We start from the raw sequence: 21521 nt of genomic DNA, 5'->3' as shown, positions 1-21521 counted from the left end.
AACAAATTCAGTAAAAACGTGGAAGATAATAAATGATGTACTTGGTAAAAATAAATTAAAATCTGTTATTGCCATTCCTGAAAAACTAATTCGTAATAATAATGATGGGACAACATCAATAGTAGATAATCCGGACGAAATTGTTAATATATTTAATGATTATTTTGTTGACGTAGCCGATCAACTTGCAAACGAAATTCCCCCCTCACAAAAATGCTTTTCGTAGTAACTTTATGATTTCGTTATTATCTTAAAAAAACCTTTAAACAAATTGATTGTTTTGATATTAAATTCGATATTTAAAGCCTTGTGAATGTTATACATTTTTTAAGCAAATGACTCGACTCCATACTCTACATACTGTAAGCATAGTTGGATACAAATATGGCCGATGTGCACTCCACGTGACTTTCTAAAATCCGTGAACGCAATGTCGAAACTCTTTATATATATATGGCTCTGATATAGTTGATTGATTAGGCCTACCTAAATACGAGACTCTAGGTAAAAATTCCTGTATATGTCTTTATTTTTAGGCCTAGGCCTAATGATATTGAGAAACCATGGCATTATTATTGGTAATATTATTTTAAAAATCAAAAACATCAACCTTTAAAAAACATCTGTCTTCACTTAAACATCAAGGGCGGATTGCTATAATATAATCGGTCTATAAACGGTCTTATCGTTTAGCCGGCTATAATTTGACATAGCAAGTAGTCTTTATTATATACCATTGCTATACTGCGGTCAAACCTGTTAGCGGTCTTTAAAATTAAAGCTTACTCTTCCTCGAATGAGCAAGCTATCTTATAAAGCCGGCATTAATCGAAAAGTTTAGACCATCAGTTAAGACTGTTTTATAGCAATCCGCCCCTGACCCTATATTCAGCAAGGCAAAAATTGCACTGGATTAGGTGTGAAATAGTAAACATGTATATAACCGGGGGAAAGTAACATTTCCATGGAAGAGTTAATTTAAACTGTGTAATTTCACTTTTCTCTGATATAAGGAACACACGCTTTCTTTTATACTAAGATTGTTCAGGCATAGAGTAGGCGATATATGTACACTATAACATGTAGTTTCTATTAACACACACTATCTGTGAATAAACATTTACACCGTACTAATAAGCGAACAACATTCTCAATGAAAATCATGTGCTCACTCCGATAGTTAAACTAATGCTTAAAAAAACAAAATGTAAAAATTACTCTAACAGCGAATATTATACAAACGTATGTTATTAACATCTATCTGACCCGCAAGTCAAGTGAGGAAAGTTGTAATGATGTGTACATTTGAAGTGTTTGCTTGCGTTTGTTGGCCAACACAAAAGAGTTGACCCTAGGGACTTAACCGTTAACGTAAGTCTACAGTATATCAATATACATAACTTCACAATTGCTTGGGAACGATTGGGCTGCAGTTACGAACGACAAAACGTCAACACTCGTTACTAAGCGAAAAGTACGAAAGCATGTTACTCACTGTGTCGCGAAATAACATCCACTCGATCCTATAGCGGCGCATGATACATGGACTGGACTTAACACATGTTCATATTTGGAATTATGAGTTGGAATTAAGGTAATACGGTATAGGCTATATATCAGTGATTATTGTATGCATAAGATAAGAGTAATACGACAGTCAATGCAATGCATTTTAAAGAATCTTTAGAAATGTATACAGATAATACTGCTTTAAAATGTATATAATAGTATGTACAATGGTTTAATATGCGTACCGCGAGGTATTTTTACATAATATCCAAAAAGGCTAACCCTTTTTCGGTAATGAAATATGGGCATACACACATACACAAGAAGTATGCTTTTAAAATGTTCAAACGTTATTATTTGACTACAATAACACATGTGTTGTGTGAAAATGTTCTTAATCATGCAAGGGTTTAGATGATAATGCCCGGGCAACCCCTCTCCTTCCCCAACGGCTGCGTAGTGTCAAATGGGTTGTGTATAAAAAAATTGTAGGAGATTTGGAATAATAATTTTGCCTTTAATGTTTGTTTTGAATTAAAATACTACGTTATCATTAGAGGGTCTACTACAGAATTGAGTTGTATTATTAATATTTTTATTTATATTGAAAATGCATATTTCTCAAAATAAACTGTATAAAACTCTGTCTACAATATCAAACTTCATGTGACAATCAAATGTGATGTGTCCATAAATGGACACGATGATGTCATAGCACTACCATATTAATTAAGCATATAACTACCGTATTCGGACACATCACAGTTGTTTGTCAAACTAGATAGATAGTGTAGACATAGCTTAACACACATACTATACGTTATCATTGGGTTTTGCCAGATTTACAACAGGATCTAAAAAGACTTTGGAACTATATGCTATCTTTTCCAAAAGTCAATAAATGTCAACAATATTACAACCTATAACAAATTTATTTACTGTTATGTTTCTGTAATTTAATCAGTTCGGTGATGGTGAATGGCCAAATTCCATTTACTGTTTGTGGTTGTCATCATACGGTACAATACACGAGTTGTTAAACATCATTATTACAGATACTATCAAGATCATAGCGGTACATTTTCGCGGTTAATGTATTGTGATAACTGTCGTCAATTAACATAAGGTATGAACATAATAGATATTAAATTCTCTTTAAATTAAATTTTACTAAATAGGCCTATATCAATCTACAATTAGTTCCACATCGTATTAATAATGTATTTAGTTGCCAGATTCGATTCATATACATAATTGTATAATTCAATGGGTATTAAATGATCTACTTTATTCTTGATACTCTATATAAATGTCTCCAGTACAGTATCGTAGGAATATTCTGGAATACAGCATCATATGTGTTTTATAGTATACTAGACCAAAGCATAATCCTTAACCTACAGCACTGAGATTTCTAAATAAATTAAATTTAAGGTAATCTATACTTTGCGTTGTATTATATACAATTTAAATACACATTTTTAGACTTCAGTGCAGTGATTATTTGCGTCAATCATAAACAGCTCGTGTACATTAGATAATTTTCCAAATTAAAATTTATACTAAATGTAATTAATAAGTAAACTAATTTCCAATTACTGCGGTACATATATTATTTTTCTCAAGATTAAGATACTTTATTACAGTGACGTTGTCGTACTGCAATGTAGTATACAGAAATATAAATTAATTAGAATTTAAATTTTATAAATTAGATTTGTACGAAATGTAGTTAATATAAATGTACATCAACCGGTATACATTGTTACTTCGCACTACAGTATAAGGTTACTTCAGTAACCATTTAGATTTACGCAAGGCATGAACAGTTCGTGTAAATTAGATATTAAATTTTCTAAATTAAGTTAATGTATAATAATTACAAATTGACTTTTGTGGTACTTGATATTAGTATGCTGAGATTAAGGAGGTTAACAGTGAATTGTAGTGATTGTAGGGAAGCATCGATTTTTGTAAAGGTCTGGATGTAAATTAGATGGAATTTGAATTTACAAAATTAAATGTATCTAAATGTAATATTAACAAATGAATACTTAATATTGTGTTAGTTGGTGATTAACGGTGATTAACGAAATGTTTTATCTTAAGCTCTGTTTACACTATCAAATTGTATGTGGCAAAAAATGTGATGTGACCACTATAATGACCATATATTATATGAACATGATGATGTCCACTACCATAATTGGGCATATCACTACCATTCTTGGGAACATTACATTTTTTCGTCAAACTAATTTGATAGTATTCTGCAATTGTTGAGCTACACCTAAATGAAGGAAAAAACTAAATTTATATCATATATTCAATCCGGAAATTACAACACAGAATGGTATAGAGAAAGACAAGGTGAATGATGTTCAGTATCTGGGAAGCTTTACTAACACGATCAGCCTACAGAGATTTTGAAATAAGAAAAGGAAAAAACATGCAATTGACAAAATGAAATCAAATATACGGAACTATACGGATCTTCAGGAGATCTGTTGAATCAGTATTTATATATGGATCAGAAAGTTGGAGCATTACAAAGAAACTTGAGAAAGCAATTGATGGCAGTCACCCACTACTACGTCATGCTGCTATGAGAACAGAGTGAATCAGTAACGAAGTACTATGGCTCTTTGGCCATACCAATAATAACAGAAACAATAAAAAGAAGACTGACATTTCCTGGACATTGTCTTCGCAAAAAAAGAAGAAATCATTGCAGATGTTCTGACGTGGCAGCCAAAACATGGGCTTGTAAAACAAGACCAGCACTCACATACATTGATGTACTAGAGACGGATGCTGGTATGCAGAGATGAACTGGCTGTCACAATGGGAGATAGGAAGTTATTGAGTAATCTAGTCATATAAGTTCGGCTATGTCCCGGACTAAGTAATTAAGTTTGATAATGTAGACAGAGTTTTAAAGTGTGTCTACAAATGGTGTTTTTTTCATTCTCTAAAGCAAACACAAAGTATAGAAATACATTAATTATAAGTATAGTATAAAAGATACAAATTAAAAAAGTATAAATACGTATTATAGGATGAGTGGTAACGGTAAATCGAATAACGTAGATTCTATTTTTTTTTTTGGCCTAGCATTCTGTATGGGTATAAAATAACATTTAATTATTACTAATATTTTCTAATAATTTCATTAAAACAAATCGGTTTTTTTTTAAATAATGCAAACTGCAATTAAAATGTATTTTGTTTCTTTGTTTTCATTTTGTCTTCATACATTATATTATCATATATTTTTTAATCTATTGGCTAAATGGATATATCACGATACATGGAAGTATAATTTGTTATTATTTGGAGATTTTTTTTATATGAAGCAATATTCTTTATTGTGTTTATTCCTTATTCCTTGTTAGCCTATATCTATCTCCATTCTTAAGATCCACTAATACATGTACAACCCACATTTTGATTGCCTTTTGATTTTTCTTTAGAATTATGACCTTAAATTATGAATACACTAATTACAGCATGAGTATATGTTTTGCTTGCTTAAAGTCTATAATAGTTTTATTATACTATGTCATAGAATATAAATAAGATTTTATAGACTCAAAATGTAGAGTTATTTGTTCTTCCAAAGATCAGTCGTTTATTGCCCAGTGTTGTATTATCAGATAACTGTGTAATTATTGAGTATCATTGGCGTGCTTGTAAAAGACAAATGGTTTGATTATATTGTTTTAATCATATACACATTATTGTAACTGCTGTAAATCACACAATTATGGTAAGCCACGTGGTATGATACATAATGTGGTTCATTACTACAATGATGTCAATCAATAGAGATTTTATAGACTTTGTATAGTAATCCAGAAGGAACGAGTAGCAATATTATGTCCGTGATTAAACTGTAATGGGTATTGTTACTGACAATTATTGAAAAAGTGTAAGCCCAGCCTTATTGTGGAATACTTCGCATAAAAATACATTCCGTATAAACATTCTCCAAATGTCATACATTTTTATATTAATCCTTCTAAAAGTCGGAATGGTTATCAAAACTATACGAATAACCTTCAAACGAAATCTAAACTTAAGAATGTATTATCCTCTTTTTGTTCCTTTATTGAACTATTATTAACGTTTCATAGAGATTTCAATTTAAATAAACACTTTTATATATTCGTATTGTATGCTTCTTTGTAATTAATGCTTTGTATTATTGAGGGTCACGGCACTTTGTTACCATCGTGAAATATTAGGGTTAAATAAATAAATTATTTTTCATTCATTCATTTTCATTCCCACAGGTTAGGCCTATATGTAAAAAAAACAAGATGGCGCACATTTATGAAAGAGTGGTAAGCTTAATCTCAAAGCCTCCTGATAAAAGACACGAGCGAGATATTGATCTTCTTATATCATGGTTTCAAAACATGAGTGGACTTTTTAAGTCACAGAAAACAGGTGAGTGTCTCTGTCTGTCCATATATGGACAGAATACATAATATTTATTGGTTCAAACGGAAATTCGTTTTGTTGACAAGCTCAAACAATTATAAATATCAAAAAGTCATGAATACAAAATACAAGTGTAAAATATAACATATAAAAATACGAATAAACACCAAACATAACAAATATATACATCACTATATAAGGCCATCTGTATATAAGGCCATATGCATAGCTGCAGTTGCTTGCTTAAATTTGATTTAGTGTTTACCGACCCATCGACCAACCGATCGAACGACCGACCGACATAGTTTGCTCGCGACTAAAAATATATACACGATGATATATCACTACCACATTTAGGCACATCACACTTTATTGTCAATCAGTAGTTTTCCACGTGAAGTTTGGTAAGGTAGACATCTTTATACAGACCAGTCACAACGGCTATTTGTTATCTGGTCTCTCTCAAAGAAACCTGATTTCGATCAATAATATGAGATAACATACACTTTGGAATGCTTACAATTTAGAGAAAGAAAGTACATTAGTTATATTATTATTGTTTGAAAAGATATATAACTATATTAATAGTACACATGCTAAACATTTTTGCCTTAAAATCAGCAAATCGAAAATGTTAATTTGAAGTAATATCAACAATAGAAACGTCGAGTTAAGAAATCAATTGGGTTTTATTTGAAAATGAGAGTTCATTTATCTTTTTTTGTAAGCGAAATAATTATTTCCGTGTTCTGTTCGTCAAAAGAGAAATCTAAAAAATAAAATTTATTCCGGAATATCTTTAAATGATCCAAGCAGCAACAGGAAGAAACCGTAGTTGTACTTCATAAGCCTACATGATAAATAGGTAAAACATAGTCTTTAACAAAAAAAAACAGCAGATCATACATCAAGACATCATTTACAAAAATTGAACAGTCTAATTATAGAAACAGGTTTCTTGAATTTCTTGAATCGCTCAGTTCTGCAAAAAGGTATACGAAGGAGAGGGCGAGAATGAAGGCCGACATCAAGTTCGCTAAAAGGAGGGAGACACTACCTCCTCGTCCCAATCGATGTAAGACCGACGGTCTTACACACCTCTTCATATATGCATATTAAATGGCTAAAGTTTGATGTTATTATTATTTTATTTTGTTTCAGCCGTTGAAAAGGTATATTAGGAATATAATAATATATAATATAAAATATTAACAAATCGTTCTTGCGAAAGAGGTTGGGTTCGGTTTTTTTATTTTTTTTTCATACTCATCCAACAGCGAGTAACTCGCCAATTACAGGATAGATAAACTATTTAATAATTTATCGTGCTTATAAACTAAGTCTCATTTGAGGCTTAGGGAGTGGAGTTGAAAGAGTCATGAGTTACAACCCTGCACTAGGTCAGGATTGAACCCGGGACCTTGGGATTGGAAGGCAAGCACGTTAACCACCAAGCTACAGCTACTGTGAAACGGTAGTATTGGTACACTACGGAATATCATTATTAAGAAAAGTATAATATTATCAGACGGTTGCATCTAAAGCTCTGTCTACACTATCAACAATTATATAACAAACAAAATGTATGGACATGATGATGTCATATCACTACCATATTTGGGCAGATAGTGTAAACATAGTTTAATAATGCGGGCCAAAGGTTATCACATATGCTGTTGATACCATTATCTGTTTAAGGAAATATTTGTGATTATTATCAATGCTTGCGCTATTCCTTAAGTCAAAGTAAATATAAACGGCACTACATGCCTTCGAATGTAAATGTTCGAACTAAAGAAAAAGGCCCTTGACAAATTCGATGGGTTGTGAACCTTTAAATTAAGCCGATTGAACTATGACGTCATCTTTTTTCGGAGTCAGTGACACCGATACAAAAGCAGGGTTCGTGATTTCATATTCAAATTGATAATGCCTACTTTGATTATGCAATGCTTACGGGTTGGTACTTGACGTGTCAACAGCACAAGATAAATACACTAACTGAAATCATTACAATGAACTGTATCGCCTAAAACGTCGTTAATTTTCTTTCCCTGTCCGATTCATCGTGAAAGTCTTGTTTTTGTTTTTTTAATGGATTCTTTCATTTTGTTTGTGCCTAAAGTGCTCGTAACTACAATGTATAAATAGTAGAACTATGCCCAATAGCAGAAATTTACAATAATTGAAAAAAAAACATGTTGTAATCAGTAGGAGTATGTGGTTACTAAAGCTACGTTTGCACTGAGCCCGGATTCCGATCCGGGGGCAGGATAAAAAATCGTGGCAAATGAGTTCAGAATAGAAGCGTCCACACAAACGTATAGCGGATTCCGTACGGAGTGGATCCGGTCCACGGATTCGGAGCAGTGAAATCATAAATCAATTGGCAAAAATGTACTGTTTTAAAAGTGCTGATTTAGCATTTAGAATTGTGTTAGTAACACTATTTTCAATTAGAACCGGCAAAACGGAAAAATTTATTTGTCTGCATTTGTTTTGAAATTAACAAGGCCATATACATGGCTGCAGTCGCGTGCTCAAGTTAGTGTTTACCGACCAACCAACCGACCGACCGACCGACAGACCTACCGACCGACATAGTCAGCTGTAGAGTCGCGTTGCACGCGACTACAAATTAAATGGGTTGTTTAGTTCGTATTTTGTACCGCGATGACTTATCTAGGTCGGCATAACAAAAGAAATAGAACTTTGTTTACTCACTAAGCTACTGATCAAATAATCCACATTTCTATTAAGTAATAGTGGAATCTTATTTCAACCGATTGAATAATACACTGAATAGTATGACATAACCCCGTTTTTCAAATGCTGCAATTTAGATTTGATTGGCACCTGAGCCCCAACAATGGATTTTGTCTGACTCTAATTGTAATTCTGAATCAACAATATTTTTACCGATATGACAACGTTTCGTAGGCCTAAAGTTTGAGAATTCCCTGAGGTAGTTTTATTATTATGGCAGAAGTGCGCATGTCTATTTTTGTCCCGCAGTTTTTGTTATCTATGGATATCAAGTAACACTTCCTCTTGGGTTCATGCGATCAGAATTGAGTTCCAGTTCGATACGAAATGCATATCATATTATAGAACATCAAGATAATATCTACCGGTTCAAAACACTGTATTCATCCATTTAAATAAATTTGTCCAGGGTTCATTTCGTTCAGACTTGAGTTTTAGATTGTTTTTATGAAACCAATATATAATATGAAACATCAACATATACCAATTTAGGCCATAGATTCACACCTTTTCTAATGAGCTGAACTTTCCTAAAAAGTAGTGAAATAATGAAGGTAGAATTATTATGCATATCTTTAAAAATGTGTGCCACATTGTATTCATCCATGTAGGAACTAAAATACATTTCTTCCAGGGTTCATTTCGGTCAGAATGGAGTTCCGAGTTCGATATAAAGCCCATTTGATTATATTATTATTACGGATCACTAAGATATACGCATTTATGTCATTGCAACTTTTAACAATAATAAAGCAAATAATTAGAGGTGATGAGTAACGAATGTCTGTTTATGTTACCGAAATAAACCGGCGACTTCAGAGTGACTTGTTACATTATCTATATCTATGTTATAGTTCTTTTTTTAAAATAGTCAGTTTGCGTCACGTCATCGTAGAAAAAATATCTAAGCAAGCTTTGATTAGAATCCCTGTTTCTATTTGTTTTCATTAAAGATATATATTGTCTCCCTGAAAACGGTATACATTTTTTGATTGAATATGCATTTTAATATCGCATAATAGTTATTCACAAAGATTGGATCAAAACAAAAATGATTTAGTATTGTGTAGAAATGGAATAACATTATAGTAACCTGTGACTACAAGATGCAATTTTATTTCATAATTCCTATTTTTAATTGTATAGGCCAACTTTATATATATCTAGGTTAATGAGGGGTATGTACGTGATCTTGCCTAGCTGCATAGCATCGATCAGGGAGGTACATAAATAATATTTCTATATTTCCCTGGTTACAATATGTATTGTTGTGTACATAATGATTTAAATGATATTATTTCAAGGGGAATGTTAGTAAACTAAGTTTATCTCTATTTGATTGTGTAAGCCCTTATCATCTTGTATGTCAATTTCATGAATGCAACCTATAAACACACTTATTTAAGTCCGGTATGAAGCTGGCAACCAATAAGGTGATAAATATTATAATTAACACATAAAATACAAATGCTGTAAAATTCTTACTGGGATAACAAATGTAGAATAATTATTAAGTTAATGTGCCATTACATTTGCGCTTTGATGGTGTTATTTAATTGGACCGTAATATGATTTGAATTATAACAATACATTAAAAAATTGCATAATCACGTATACGTCAACCAATTATTGCAGGGTCTTGTGCTTTGTCAAACTAAATGACTTATATTCGGTTTTTTTAAGTAAGTACCCACATTCTACTTTTAGTATCACATTAATCACAATAAAATGCGAACCTTTGACCAGCTAATAATATAAACAATAAACGGAAGGACCAATGCCATAGAAACAACACGCAGAACGTATAACTTTGGCCTAATGTTATCGTAGAGTTCAAGCTGAGTACGTAATGTAGATACTGTTTAATAATGTTGGATGCGAATTCACCTCTGTTCTTGCTATATCTTTATAACATTTTCTAAACCAGTGGGTGTCTTAGCCTACAAAAAATACACGCCGAATGTGGATGCATAATGTATTATTTATTTATTCTTTCTTTTGACTAGCTTGCATTTTCAGTAATTTAGTTTCACAATCTTCCAATTAGGCCTACATGGTTTGAAAGTCATTAAGTAAAGAAGAAAGAAATATACATTTGAATACCACATAGGTCGCTTTTAAATAAGAAAATTTACGTGTAATATTACATTCCGCTCGACACAACATTGAATGTGTCCAATATTAGAAAAGGTTAATCTTCTAAACGGCGTCGAAAGATTTACTATGATATATAGGAAACGGTGGATAAGGAGGGGAGATACTTTCAACTTACCACATTAAAATACATCTTATACATTGATAGAGGAAAATGACTATTAACACTTTGACTGCCAAACACGAAGATCTTCGTTTTTGGAAACACAACGCTTGACTGCCAAACACGAAGATCTTCGTTTTTCGCGTTTTTTTTACGAAATCCGGTAGATAGGTTAATTATTGGTATATACTATAAATATGAACACTATATTCGGTCTGGACCGTTAATATTTTACAATTTGAAAGTAACTAATCTGGTTACGAACGATTGTCAAAATGGTACCTGTCGAAATAACAAACACCGCGCATCACAGTAGCGCGTAGAGCAATGGCTTGGCGAATTGTGTATCGGTCGCGCGCTAGCTATGCCGCCGAAGCATTACAAAGGTTTTTGTGGATTGACATGTTTGTTTGTTATCTGAATAAAAAATAATGGAGTCATTTTCAATATGAAGTATTTAATTTTATTATTGTATGTATACCCTAATTGTTTTGGTGTTTTACTGAAAGTGACCGAGTTTCACGCAACAAACTTGTTTTGAAATGGTATGGATATTATCATCAGTTTACTATCTAGGCTAGTAGTACTAGGCTAGCCTAGGCCTAGTCGTAAAACGGTTCCGGACCAACTTTAGGCCTGGTTAACTAGGCCTGGTGTCTTTACTATGTGGATTTTGGCGAAACATTGATGTAAGATTTATGATTTATAAAATATAATACATTTTTCGATAGTGATAACTTGTTTTTATAGGCCTATCGGTGCCGTGTAAGTAACTTTTTTGTTGTTTGTTGATCTCACCGGGCGATATTTTCATATTGTGATGCCTTGCACAAAATCGCGAATATCTCGACTTTCTTGCGCGAAACTACGAAAAACTCAAAAAGTAGGTTACTTTCATTTTACTATTACGATTTACATATTGCGATTTAAAAATCGTTCTTGGTACCATTGTAAAGCTAAAATCTTTATGATTATTTTAGTCTAAATTACATATAAATCAGATCACATACATGGTTTCAATCAGCTTTAATAAAAACATCGAATTGGGCTAAAAACGCTGGCGGTGGCAGTTTCTAACTGGAAAAACCTCTGGCAGTCAAAGTGTTAAAGAGCAACGTTGTTAAAAGGCGAAATTGTGAAATAATAAAAGTCCGCTAAAAAGTCTACCCGTATTAAAACTCAGAACAACTTACTTATGTGTTTAAACTAAAATACAAATACCTGAGTCAGTGATAATTAAGTTTATTTAACACTAATAACATTATTTATTAATACATCTAAACTAATTATTTAATAAGGTTCATTATTTCATCATCACTTTCTCATATTGTAGATGTGGTTAAAGACATTGTAAGGAATTGCAAGTTTTTATCGGTTCCCGAGGATACTGTTATTATTCGACAAGGAGATCAAGGAGACAGGTAACTTATAATATAACATTATTGTACCACGCACTGGTTTAACAAAAGCGGGTCAAATGGGTTTGCATGGGCACCATTTACCGTACCTAAAAACAAACAATATCGGCATGGGTTCTTTCTAAGTTCTGGTGGTGGAACAAGTATTCTCTCTGAAGGACCATAACCCGTAGGTCCAATTATACACAGTTTATCCATGTTCATTTGAGAGGAGTAGGATGTTACCTCGGTGAACTTGTTCTTATATCAGGGAAAGTACTACCTATCGTATGACGGAACAATTATTAATTTACTATTGGTAGTCCTTGGCCACATGTGCCTAAAGATAATAATAAATAATAATAAATAAAATATATAATAGTAGTACATTATACAATTTCCATAGAAACGTGTAAGTTAAGTTGAAAACTTATTTGAAACGAATTCCAAAATCAACCCAACAGTGTGTTATTTTTTTAATTATCTCGTCTCTCACATCGTTTGTTATTTATCAGGGATACAAATAACTAATAATTGATATTACTATTAAGCTTCTTTATAATTTTGACTGGACTGGTGTCAATCTACATCAATCAACAACTAGAAGAACAGGGAAACTTGACGAAGTCTACGCCGTTGCGTCAAAGGAAGGCGCGTTCTGGTAATCACAGCCGACGGTCGGCCAACAGAAAAGACGGTGAAAACAAACAAGCAGCTCACAATGGCCACGGCGGCGGTATCACGAGCACAGTTCACAATGGCGATGGCGGCGGGAGCACGAGCACAGACTCTAGAGAATCCGTGGAAAGTGAATCTGGTCACACGCGTGATTCTGGGATTTCTGAAATATCCAATGATGACGTAACACTGTCAACCGAAAGTTCGTCCGATTCTGATTCTGAAAGTGCATTTGAATCTATTAATAATTTCAAACCAAACTCAGAAAAGTTGGATAGAAAGCAATTTGGTGTTCACATACGGGAACTGGGTAAATACTTTTTTGATGATAATTTTGTTCATTTCAGAATAATCCATATGATTTAAAAAAATGTAAACTACTAAAAGTAAAACAATAACATTATTGAAATAATCAGTATTTCTTCATCTCCCCATCTATAAAATTGCTACTTGCAGTCGTACGGTTCATAAAATCGTAACAGATTTCCAAGTTATAGTCAAAGTTTTTAAATCATACTCTATAATTTACAGACAATGCTTAACTTGAAACCATTTCAAAGAATTAACAAAATGGATAAATACTAGGCTATCGTAATAAACCCATCCTATGTTATTTTATGTGTAGGTGCTGGTAAAAGTTTTGGAGAGTTGGCACTTGTTCAGGCAGATAATGTCAGAAGCGCTTCTATCATATCTGACTTATCTACGGATCTCATCGTGGTTAATAGAGATCTTTATAATCGTTGTTTGAAAACAGCACAAGAGATGCAATTTAAGGAGAAAAAAGATTTTGTCGCATCGTGTTCTCTATTTAGGTAAGATCGCAATACGGTTAGAATTTCTATAACTAAAAGAAAGTTTGTGCAAACCCACATATACGTAACCGTGTCACAACACGTATACGGATATGTTTTAACTTTTATAGCTTTTTTAGTTTGGGCAAAATCATTTTACGTACCTTGAGGACTAAATGTATGTAGGAGGTAGGCTTTGCCTAGGTTCATCGGCGCATCTGGCATAGGCCTAGGCCTGGTCAACATATTTTACTTCTTTGTCGTTTCCTTGAACCCCTTTTTTTCTTATAAATTGTTAAACTAAATTGTCTGAGTTTTGCTGTTAATGGTGATCTGTGTCACATTTAACAACTTCATCGAAACGCAGCGAAACTCGGTATCACGTACGGTATTGATGTCAAGCTAAACATATTGTGTGACGTAGGACACGAAACGAATTTTACCCATATGTGTACGGATAATGAACTCTAGAGACGTGACGACTGCTTTACGTTGATTTAAATCTGGTTTTTAAGAACCGCCTCTATTCAATGTTTCACTGAGTTGCTTGCAGAAGACTTTTCGGCATTTTTTTTTATATTTACGTAACGCAATGTTGCAACCACAAATTTACGCCTGACTTTGCATTTATTTATATAAATAATTTGAATAATAATAAAAACAAACTAAAAAACACAAAATCTATTTCACTTGGTGTCTGTAGTCACGTTAAAGCTAATTCAGGCAACGTCGTACGATAAAGCCAGACGAAACGTCTCTAGAGAACATTAAACATGTTTAACTTTCTCCCGAAGAGATGACTCGTCAGGCCTCTTCGTTCGAGGCTTTCTAAAGATGGCATGTAGTCACCGACGGTATTGTTATTGTAATCAATTTATAATTAGAAGCACGTATACAGCCATTAAACATTACTTTGTACTTTTTAGTAATTGGACACCACGTCAAAGAAAAATAATGGCGATGAGCTTTACAAAAACTCGTTACGATTACGGTAACACTATCGTGAAGCAAGGTGAACCAGTGAGGGGAATATTCTTCATTCTAAATGGAAACGTAAAACTGTCAGTAGACCCTCTACACCACGTCAAACAATATCCACTTTATAGTTCAGAAAAAGAACTGTCAGTAGCTAATGCCCTCAGGTAAGTAATTAATTTAACAGAGTTGGTTGACAAGTTTGTTACCATTGAACTTACCAAGCGAAAACAGTGAGTGCCGTGCGCAAATCGAGAGTTGCTAAATCGATCAAGACTTTGTGACTTTACGACAAACCTTTCTTCCAGACCTCTATATTGTAACTCTGAAGTCGCTATCGTTAGGGGCCGAGGGGTTTTTTACATTGTTAAAATAAATACCATCACCCTGTGCTTTTATAAAGTCAGCCAACGGGTTAAAAGTTCCATAAAACGTGTTTATTTTTCATCTAAAATTCAAAATAAATGACCAACATTATATAAACAACTTATCATTAGTAAAATTGTCTTGTAGAAGTGGAAAAATGAGCCATGACCGTAAACTACGTGAAGTCAACAATAATAATTTACGATTAGCTGGACCAAGCGCAGCACGTAGACGAGGAGGTTACGCGGAAGCAGAAAAGTTGGCAACTAGAAAGTTTGTAGACATCTGTACAGTTGGACCAAGCGAGTCTATAGGTAATATTTTGTCTTTGTCAAATATTTGTAATAAAGAGATTTTACTGTAACCATTCAACTGTTTATGAACATGAAATAATGTATTGCACTCTTCTTCCAATAGACGATGTGTTATCACGATAACGTTTTCTTTTTTTCGTTAAATTCTTTTGTGCAATGTGTAATAATTTCTCCTAAAATGTAACAAGCTCATGCTATGCTTTTGTCGACAAAATTGTTGACATTTTCCAAATAAAAAATATTATGATTCACATGTTCACACTTTTTTTGCAGATTCATAACATGTTGCTACCAAAACAGAAAATCTAAAAAGAAACGAATTCTTTATAATTTTAGGAGATTTTGAAGTTATTCTACGACTACCAACTTATTTACAGACAGTAAAATGTCAGGGACCTGTAGATGTGTTTGAATTGGATTTGAACAATTTTGAGAGGCAGCTTGTAAAAAGAAGTCCAAAGACTTTTTCCAATATGAGGGAACTTGCTCAAACCAAACTGACGTCCAGAATGCAGCGACTGCACGATAAACAAGTAAGTACGGAAGCTTAAAACAGCAACTGATTACATAATCAGATCATGCTCTCGCAAGCTTCTAAAAGATGATGCACGCAATATGATGAACTGTGGTCTTGTCATCCTAATCAATCTTCTAAATGATGCAGACATGAGCACGTCATCTGAATTTTATAAATTCGCAATCTGTTCATCTCTTCTATACTATGCATGGCTAGAATCTAGATCCATGCTCTTGTCATCTCATCATTACTTTTAAAGAATGTTGACATGGCGAGGTAGTTATATATACATCTTATTGTAAGCTTTTTTAGTTATTCCTAGAATAACAACTTAGGGCCCTCATACTACAACAATTTCAAAATGCTTAAAGTTAGAATGAATCTAGAAAAAAAATCACCATATTTAACCATAGAAGGGACAAAATATAATGTTAATCACAAAAATCTACCGTACCCTTTGCATGATACTAAACTAGTTTGTAAATGTAAATAAATTATCTTCTACCGTTAACTCATTGCCTTTCATTGTATGTTATTTTTACAGTTTAACATACATCAAAATGTTTAATCTTTAAGGTTTATACACCAGTTATGGAAAAGATGCTGGAGAAGATTGAAGAAATAAATTTGTCTCAGAAAAAAGGACCCAAACAAAAAGCAGAAGACGACAGTGTTCTCTTTAACCAAGGTTGGCACAAATATCGACAAAGGCAACGTCAATTCCTACGTCGACGTGAAAGAGAACGACGTCTGCAAGAAATGAAAAGAATGCAGATGCAGTATGCAGCACTTGGTGGTGATTGGCACCGTATGAGGAATACACATCTGCAACCGAATCTTCCACAGCAACCTCTACCACAGCAGCAACCACTTGACAGACTTAAAGTAGACGTGGTTGGGCTTCGCGGAAGAAGCTTCTCTGATAGTGCCATGCTCGACTTAACACCTACACCAATACTGCCAGAGATACCACACACCACAGAAGTATCCCCAAACAGCAGTGAAAACAATTCAATTTTAGAATCAACTCCAATTGTTGAAATAGTTGTTGATGATAGAGACAATCATTCTAGCCAATCAGCTACGAAACCTAGATCTTCGTCTATATCGAATAACCCTACGCTTCTTCCAAAGCTACAAACGATGAGACCAAGGACAGCAAGTGAAGTTTAAATTTACATAAAATCATAGAAATATTAATGAAAAACAGATGGTAAACACAACAATTACATATTTAAAAGGGAGTCACCGTTGAGTGGGCCATCAAACGATTGTAGAAATCGACCAATCAGATGCAATTCGTACAGAACTAATACAGCATATTGACTTAATTATTATATTATTTAGAAAACTCTTTAAAAAGTATTGTTTCAATTTATATACAGTAAACATTTACTGGAGAACAATTGTCATACTATAATAATAATTATTATAAAACAATTTAATGTCAGTATTGTTGGAAATTTTGATCTTGTATCTCATTAAGGTCATTGAAAACGCATGCACTGTATTAATTCATTACAATTTATATATACTAATGTTAAACATCAACAAATTGAGCGTAACAAACATTTAAAAGTCAGTACTGTTTGAAAATCTACACATTATATTGAATCATTGTAAACTGAGATTGAAACTAAACTATATGTACGCTTTAGTACCGCTGCATATCCTACTAGTACATTGTCTCTCATTAGGTTAGGAATGTTAATTGCAACTATTTTACAACTTCTAAATTGCGCGCAAAATTAATGGTAATGGCAGATATTTTTAAACATTATATGAACTATTTTTTAAAGAATGTAACCGATTTGTAAATTCATAGTATTATGAAAAATAGTCAACACTACAGCAGCGCATTGCAGAAAAAATATAGATTTTGTAGAATAAAATATTACAAAGTATACATATTTATTTATAGATTGTTACTATATTAATTTATTTATAGTTAATTAATATGATAAATGCCTATAATAATGTATAGTTATGGCATCGCTCAATGAAAGTTAAATAAAATATAGTAATTAAAATAGGAAATATTATTCTCCATCTCTGTAACATATTATGGAAGATACCTACTATTCACTACGTACTATTCCACGGGGTAATGTAATATACATCATATTGTTGATAGAGCTGTACATTAGTACCGAACATTATTTCAAAAAGCATACCATTATGACCATCTATAGATCGGATATATAATTTGTATAAAATACAGTATTACTGAACATACCTCAGTCCTCTTAACACAATTATAGATTACTGACATTTTTGTATATGGTTATAATTTTTATAGTAAGGTATTTGACTGTGGGGAAATGACAAATTACAAACAATTGTAATAATTAGTATTGCAGAAATCGTGACAATCTTGCACTATGGTTATATATGCAATCAATGTTAAGAGGATGCTTACCAATAAAGTAAAGAGGCTTTGAGTAAAACTCTTACGGTGCATCATAATAATGTTCTACTTGAATGAATGAACACTTTTACTGCAGGTAGTTGATCCATTTGGTAATTACAAACTTTCGTTTGATCTCTACCTTATATTTTAATGAGAGTGTTGTGATATGATGCCAGTTAAATGAAGAGCAGGTCATATTATATAACTTGTATAGTCTTCAATACGTTTCAATTAGATTTTCTTCGTACATTCCATTTCGTTTCAATGTTAATATAGACATTGACGTACTTACGTAGGCTTGTAAGTAGAAACACAAACTGAACTAGAATATCTTGTGAAAATAGTATGAATTGAGAATGAGAAATTAGAATGTAACAAAAGCGATGCGGATCTCTAAAACACAATCAGACATCTAATTTCAACTATCATTAAACGTCAGAAATTATTTGGCCAATTCAACTATATCGGTTTCATGATCAATGTGAAACTCGATGACAGCTCAAACGCAAGCTGGGGGTGGTCCAGTATGAACGTCTGGCTAGTTATCGTAAGGTTCCACCAGAGGATAAATTACACTTTTTTTCAGTGTTCTCAATGTACATACTAAAGTACAAAATTACGTCAGAGTAGGGCAATTATATTACGAATACTCAACCCCCTGACACAAAGATATTCCACCGTATTCAAATACAATTATCACATGTCGATGATGTACCCGCTGCTTACTTGGGTTCGAATCTCACCCTAGCCATCAGCGTCCCATCTGTATATATAAATTTACGTAAGGACAACATTCGCTAAATCTCGCGTTACCCGGTTTACTAATTAAGTTAAATTAAAATTTAAGTCTCATTTCATCGTATGCAATATCCATATAAAGTCCAGTCTGGAAGAGAATAGTTGTAAATTGTCAGAATGCACAGCAGTCACCTGGTCTATACTATTATACCACGACAAATTATATCGGCGATCTACGTTTTTTTGTAGATAAGTTTCTGAGGATGCGTAGAATGAATTTCTGACTGACTATTTCCTTGTGGTGAGCGCGTCATGAGAGCAGGGAGTTGTATCTCTCTCCTACGAAAGAAGGCCAACACACTGTGTTCTGGGAAAAACCCGTCATTTGTTCATTTATTGCGTTTTGCCGGTTTTCCATAATTTAAGGCCAAATCATAATTTTGCGTATAGTTTTATTTTTCCGTGTAGTACCCTATTTATCTTCATTTCCGTATACGTCCGTAATATTAGGCCGAATTTCCGTAGTAACAGAGAATTATACTTGCTTCTTTCTGCTAATTTCCTATCATTAATTTCTTTGTTTTATATTTATTATTTATTGTACAGTTTATAATGGATAAATAAAAATGCATTTTGGAAATTTTGGTTTCAATTAACTGCTGATTTATTTAGCATTTAAATTAATTAATAAAATAAGACAATTTAACGTTTTCATCAATCTTCAGCTTTTTGTTATCTAACTTTTTTAAATCATTAATTGATAATAATAATAATTAATTTACAATAATTAATTATAGTTATTAGAATGTATTACTGTACCAGAAGTCCCTTCATCGGGAATTATCCTTGACATTCGCATTGAAGGCAAAATACTGATATCATATTGTTAGTCACGTGTATTTTCAGCTAAAATGTATTCGTGATTTTATTTCATCTCTGGCTTGTTACATTAACCTTACACACCGGACTTCCCAATCCTTTTACTTTAAAAATATTCGCCCCATTCAATAAATACGAGGAGTTCCTTTTTGGTTTTATGAAAATCATAATGCATTTGATTTTAATATACAACTCTATTAAATTAGATTTACAAATTGAATTGAAAGATAGATTTTTCAGTTCACATTTATTTTATAGACACAGTTAAAATCCTAATTATCTAACAAACTTTTTTTTTAATTTATCTTAACAATTTGCAAATTTACTGTACACAGAAAAAAAAGGACTATTAAGCAATCGTTAAATAGTATGTACTATTGCACAACATGTGACCCACAATTGTCCATTCACATGACAGGAATTATTCCTGTCATGTGAATGGACAATTGTTCCCATATTAAATATATGGAAATGGCAAACAGATTTCGATTTGGGTATGGGAATCATAATAACCCATTTAGGCGTACATTTTAAGCAACGTTAAATAGTATGTACTATTGCATGACATTACTCAAAAATCTTCTCAACACTGTATTGTATTCTATACCGGGTCTCTGTTTTGGGGTTTTTTAAAATAGAAACCCCTTCCCAAATAAAGTTCACAGTATTATGTTCAAGAGGGTGGTGTTACTGTGAAATTATGAAAACAGAGATTCTTACTAAAAATTTTAGGTGGAGTCTTTTGTTTTCAATATTACTTAAAAACATAGACCCCCACTAAACTGTCAATATTATATCATTTATTTAGTACAGTAAGTAGGGGGAGCAAGCTGGTTTCTCCCTAGGACATTTTCCATTGCACATTTTTCCATGGACATTTTCCACAGGAAATTTTTCCCCCGGACATCTACTACTGGGTTTTCCGCCGGGATCAAATGGGGGAAACCATCCTAAAACCTACAGTAGGATAGTCTCTGTTATCAAGATTTATTGAAAAAAAAGACGCCATTAACATTTTCCTAAGTGTGTTTTAGAGGAAGAGGTCTCGTCTCTGCTTGCGATGAATTGTAAAAGCACTACACAATATTGTGTTCTAGCAGATGGTCTCTGTTAATAGACAGACAGTTTTGTCCTGCTTTGGATCAGTTTAACCTCAAATTTTGAGTGTTTCTATTTAAATTTCTTAATTCCGTACCATGACAATATTATAGGCAAAATACATTTTTACTAAAAATATAATTCTTGAAAAATTGTAATTTTGGATAACAAAATAAAAAATTGAATATTACTAGATATTGAATCAGATAAAAAAGGATTGAAAACTATTGCAATTTGTTTGGGGTTACCCCCCTTTTTTTTAATAGATTGCCTAGGCTCGTGTATGTAATACGTCATTCACAAATTTCCTACGTATAGTAGTGTTTCTAGCGCCATCACATAATTACCTCTAATGGATCGAGCATTCACACATGAAC

At 32.8% G+C, this 21521-nt stretch overlaps 1 protein-coding gene across 1 annotated transcript; it reads left to right on the top strand.

Moving 5' to 3' along the window:
- The first annotated feature begins 1386 nt into the window (after nt 1-1386).
- Nucleotides 1387-17559, top strand: LOC144856438 (uncharacterized). The gene is made up of 10 exons (XM_078714448.1): nt 1387-1594; nt 2474-2637; nt 5813-5961; nt 12312-12399; nt 12927-13363; nt 13679-13868; nt 14774-14989; nt 15336-15502; nt 15839-16035; nt 16596-17559. The coding sequence occupies exons 3-10, from the start codon at nt 5832-5834 to the stop codon at nt 17190-17192; spliced, it is 2022 nt and encodes a 673-aa protein (XP_078570574.1). The 5' UTR covers nt 1387-1594; nt 2474-2637; nt 5813-5831; the 3' UTR covers nt 17193-17559.
- The last annotated feature ends 3962 nt before the right edge of the window (nt 17560-21521 follow it).

This window comes from Antedon bifida, chromosome 11 (genome assembly GCF_963402885.1).
Source record: "Antedon bifida chromosome 11, ecAntBifi1.1, whole genome shotgun sequence".
Taxonomy (NCBI): domain Eukaryota; kingdom Metazoa; phylum Echinodermata; class Crinoidea; order Comatulida; family Antedonidae; genus Antedon; species Antedon bifida.
This window is presented reverse-complemented; position numbering and strand designations above follow the sequence as displayed.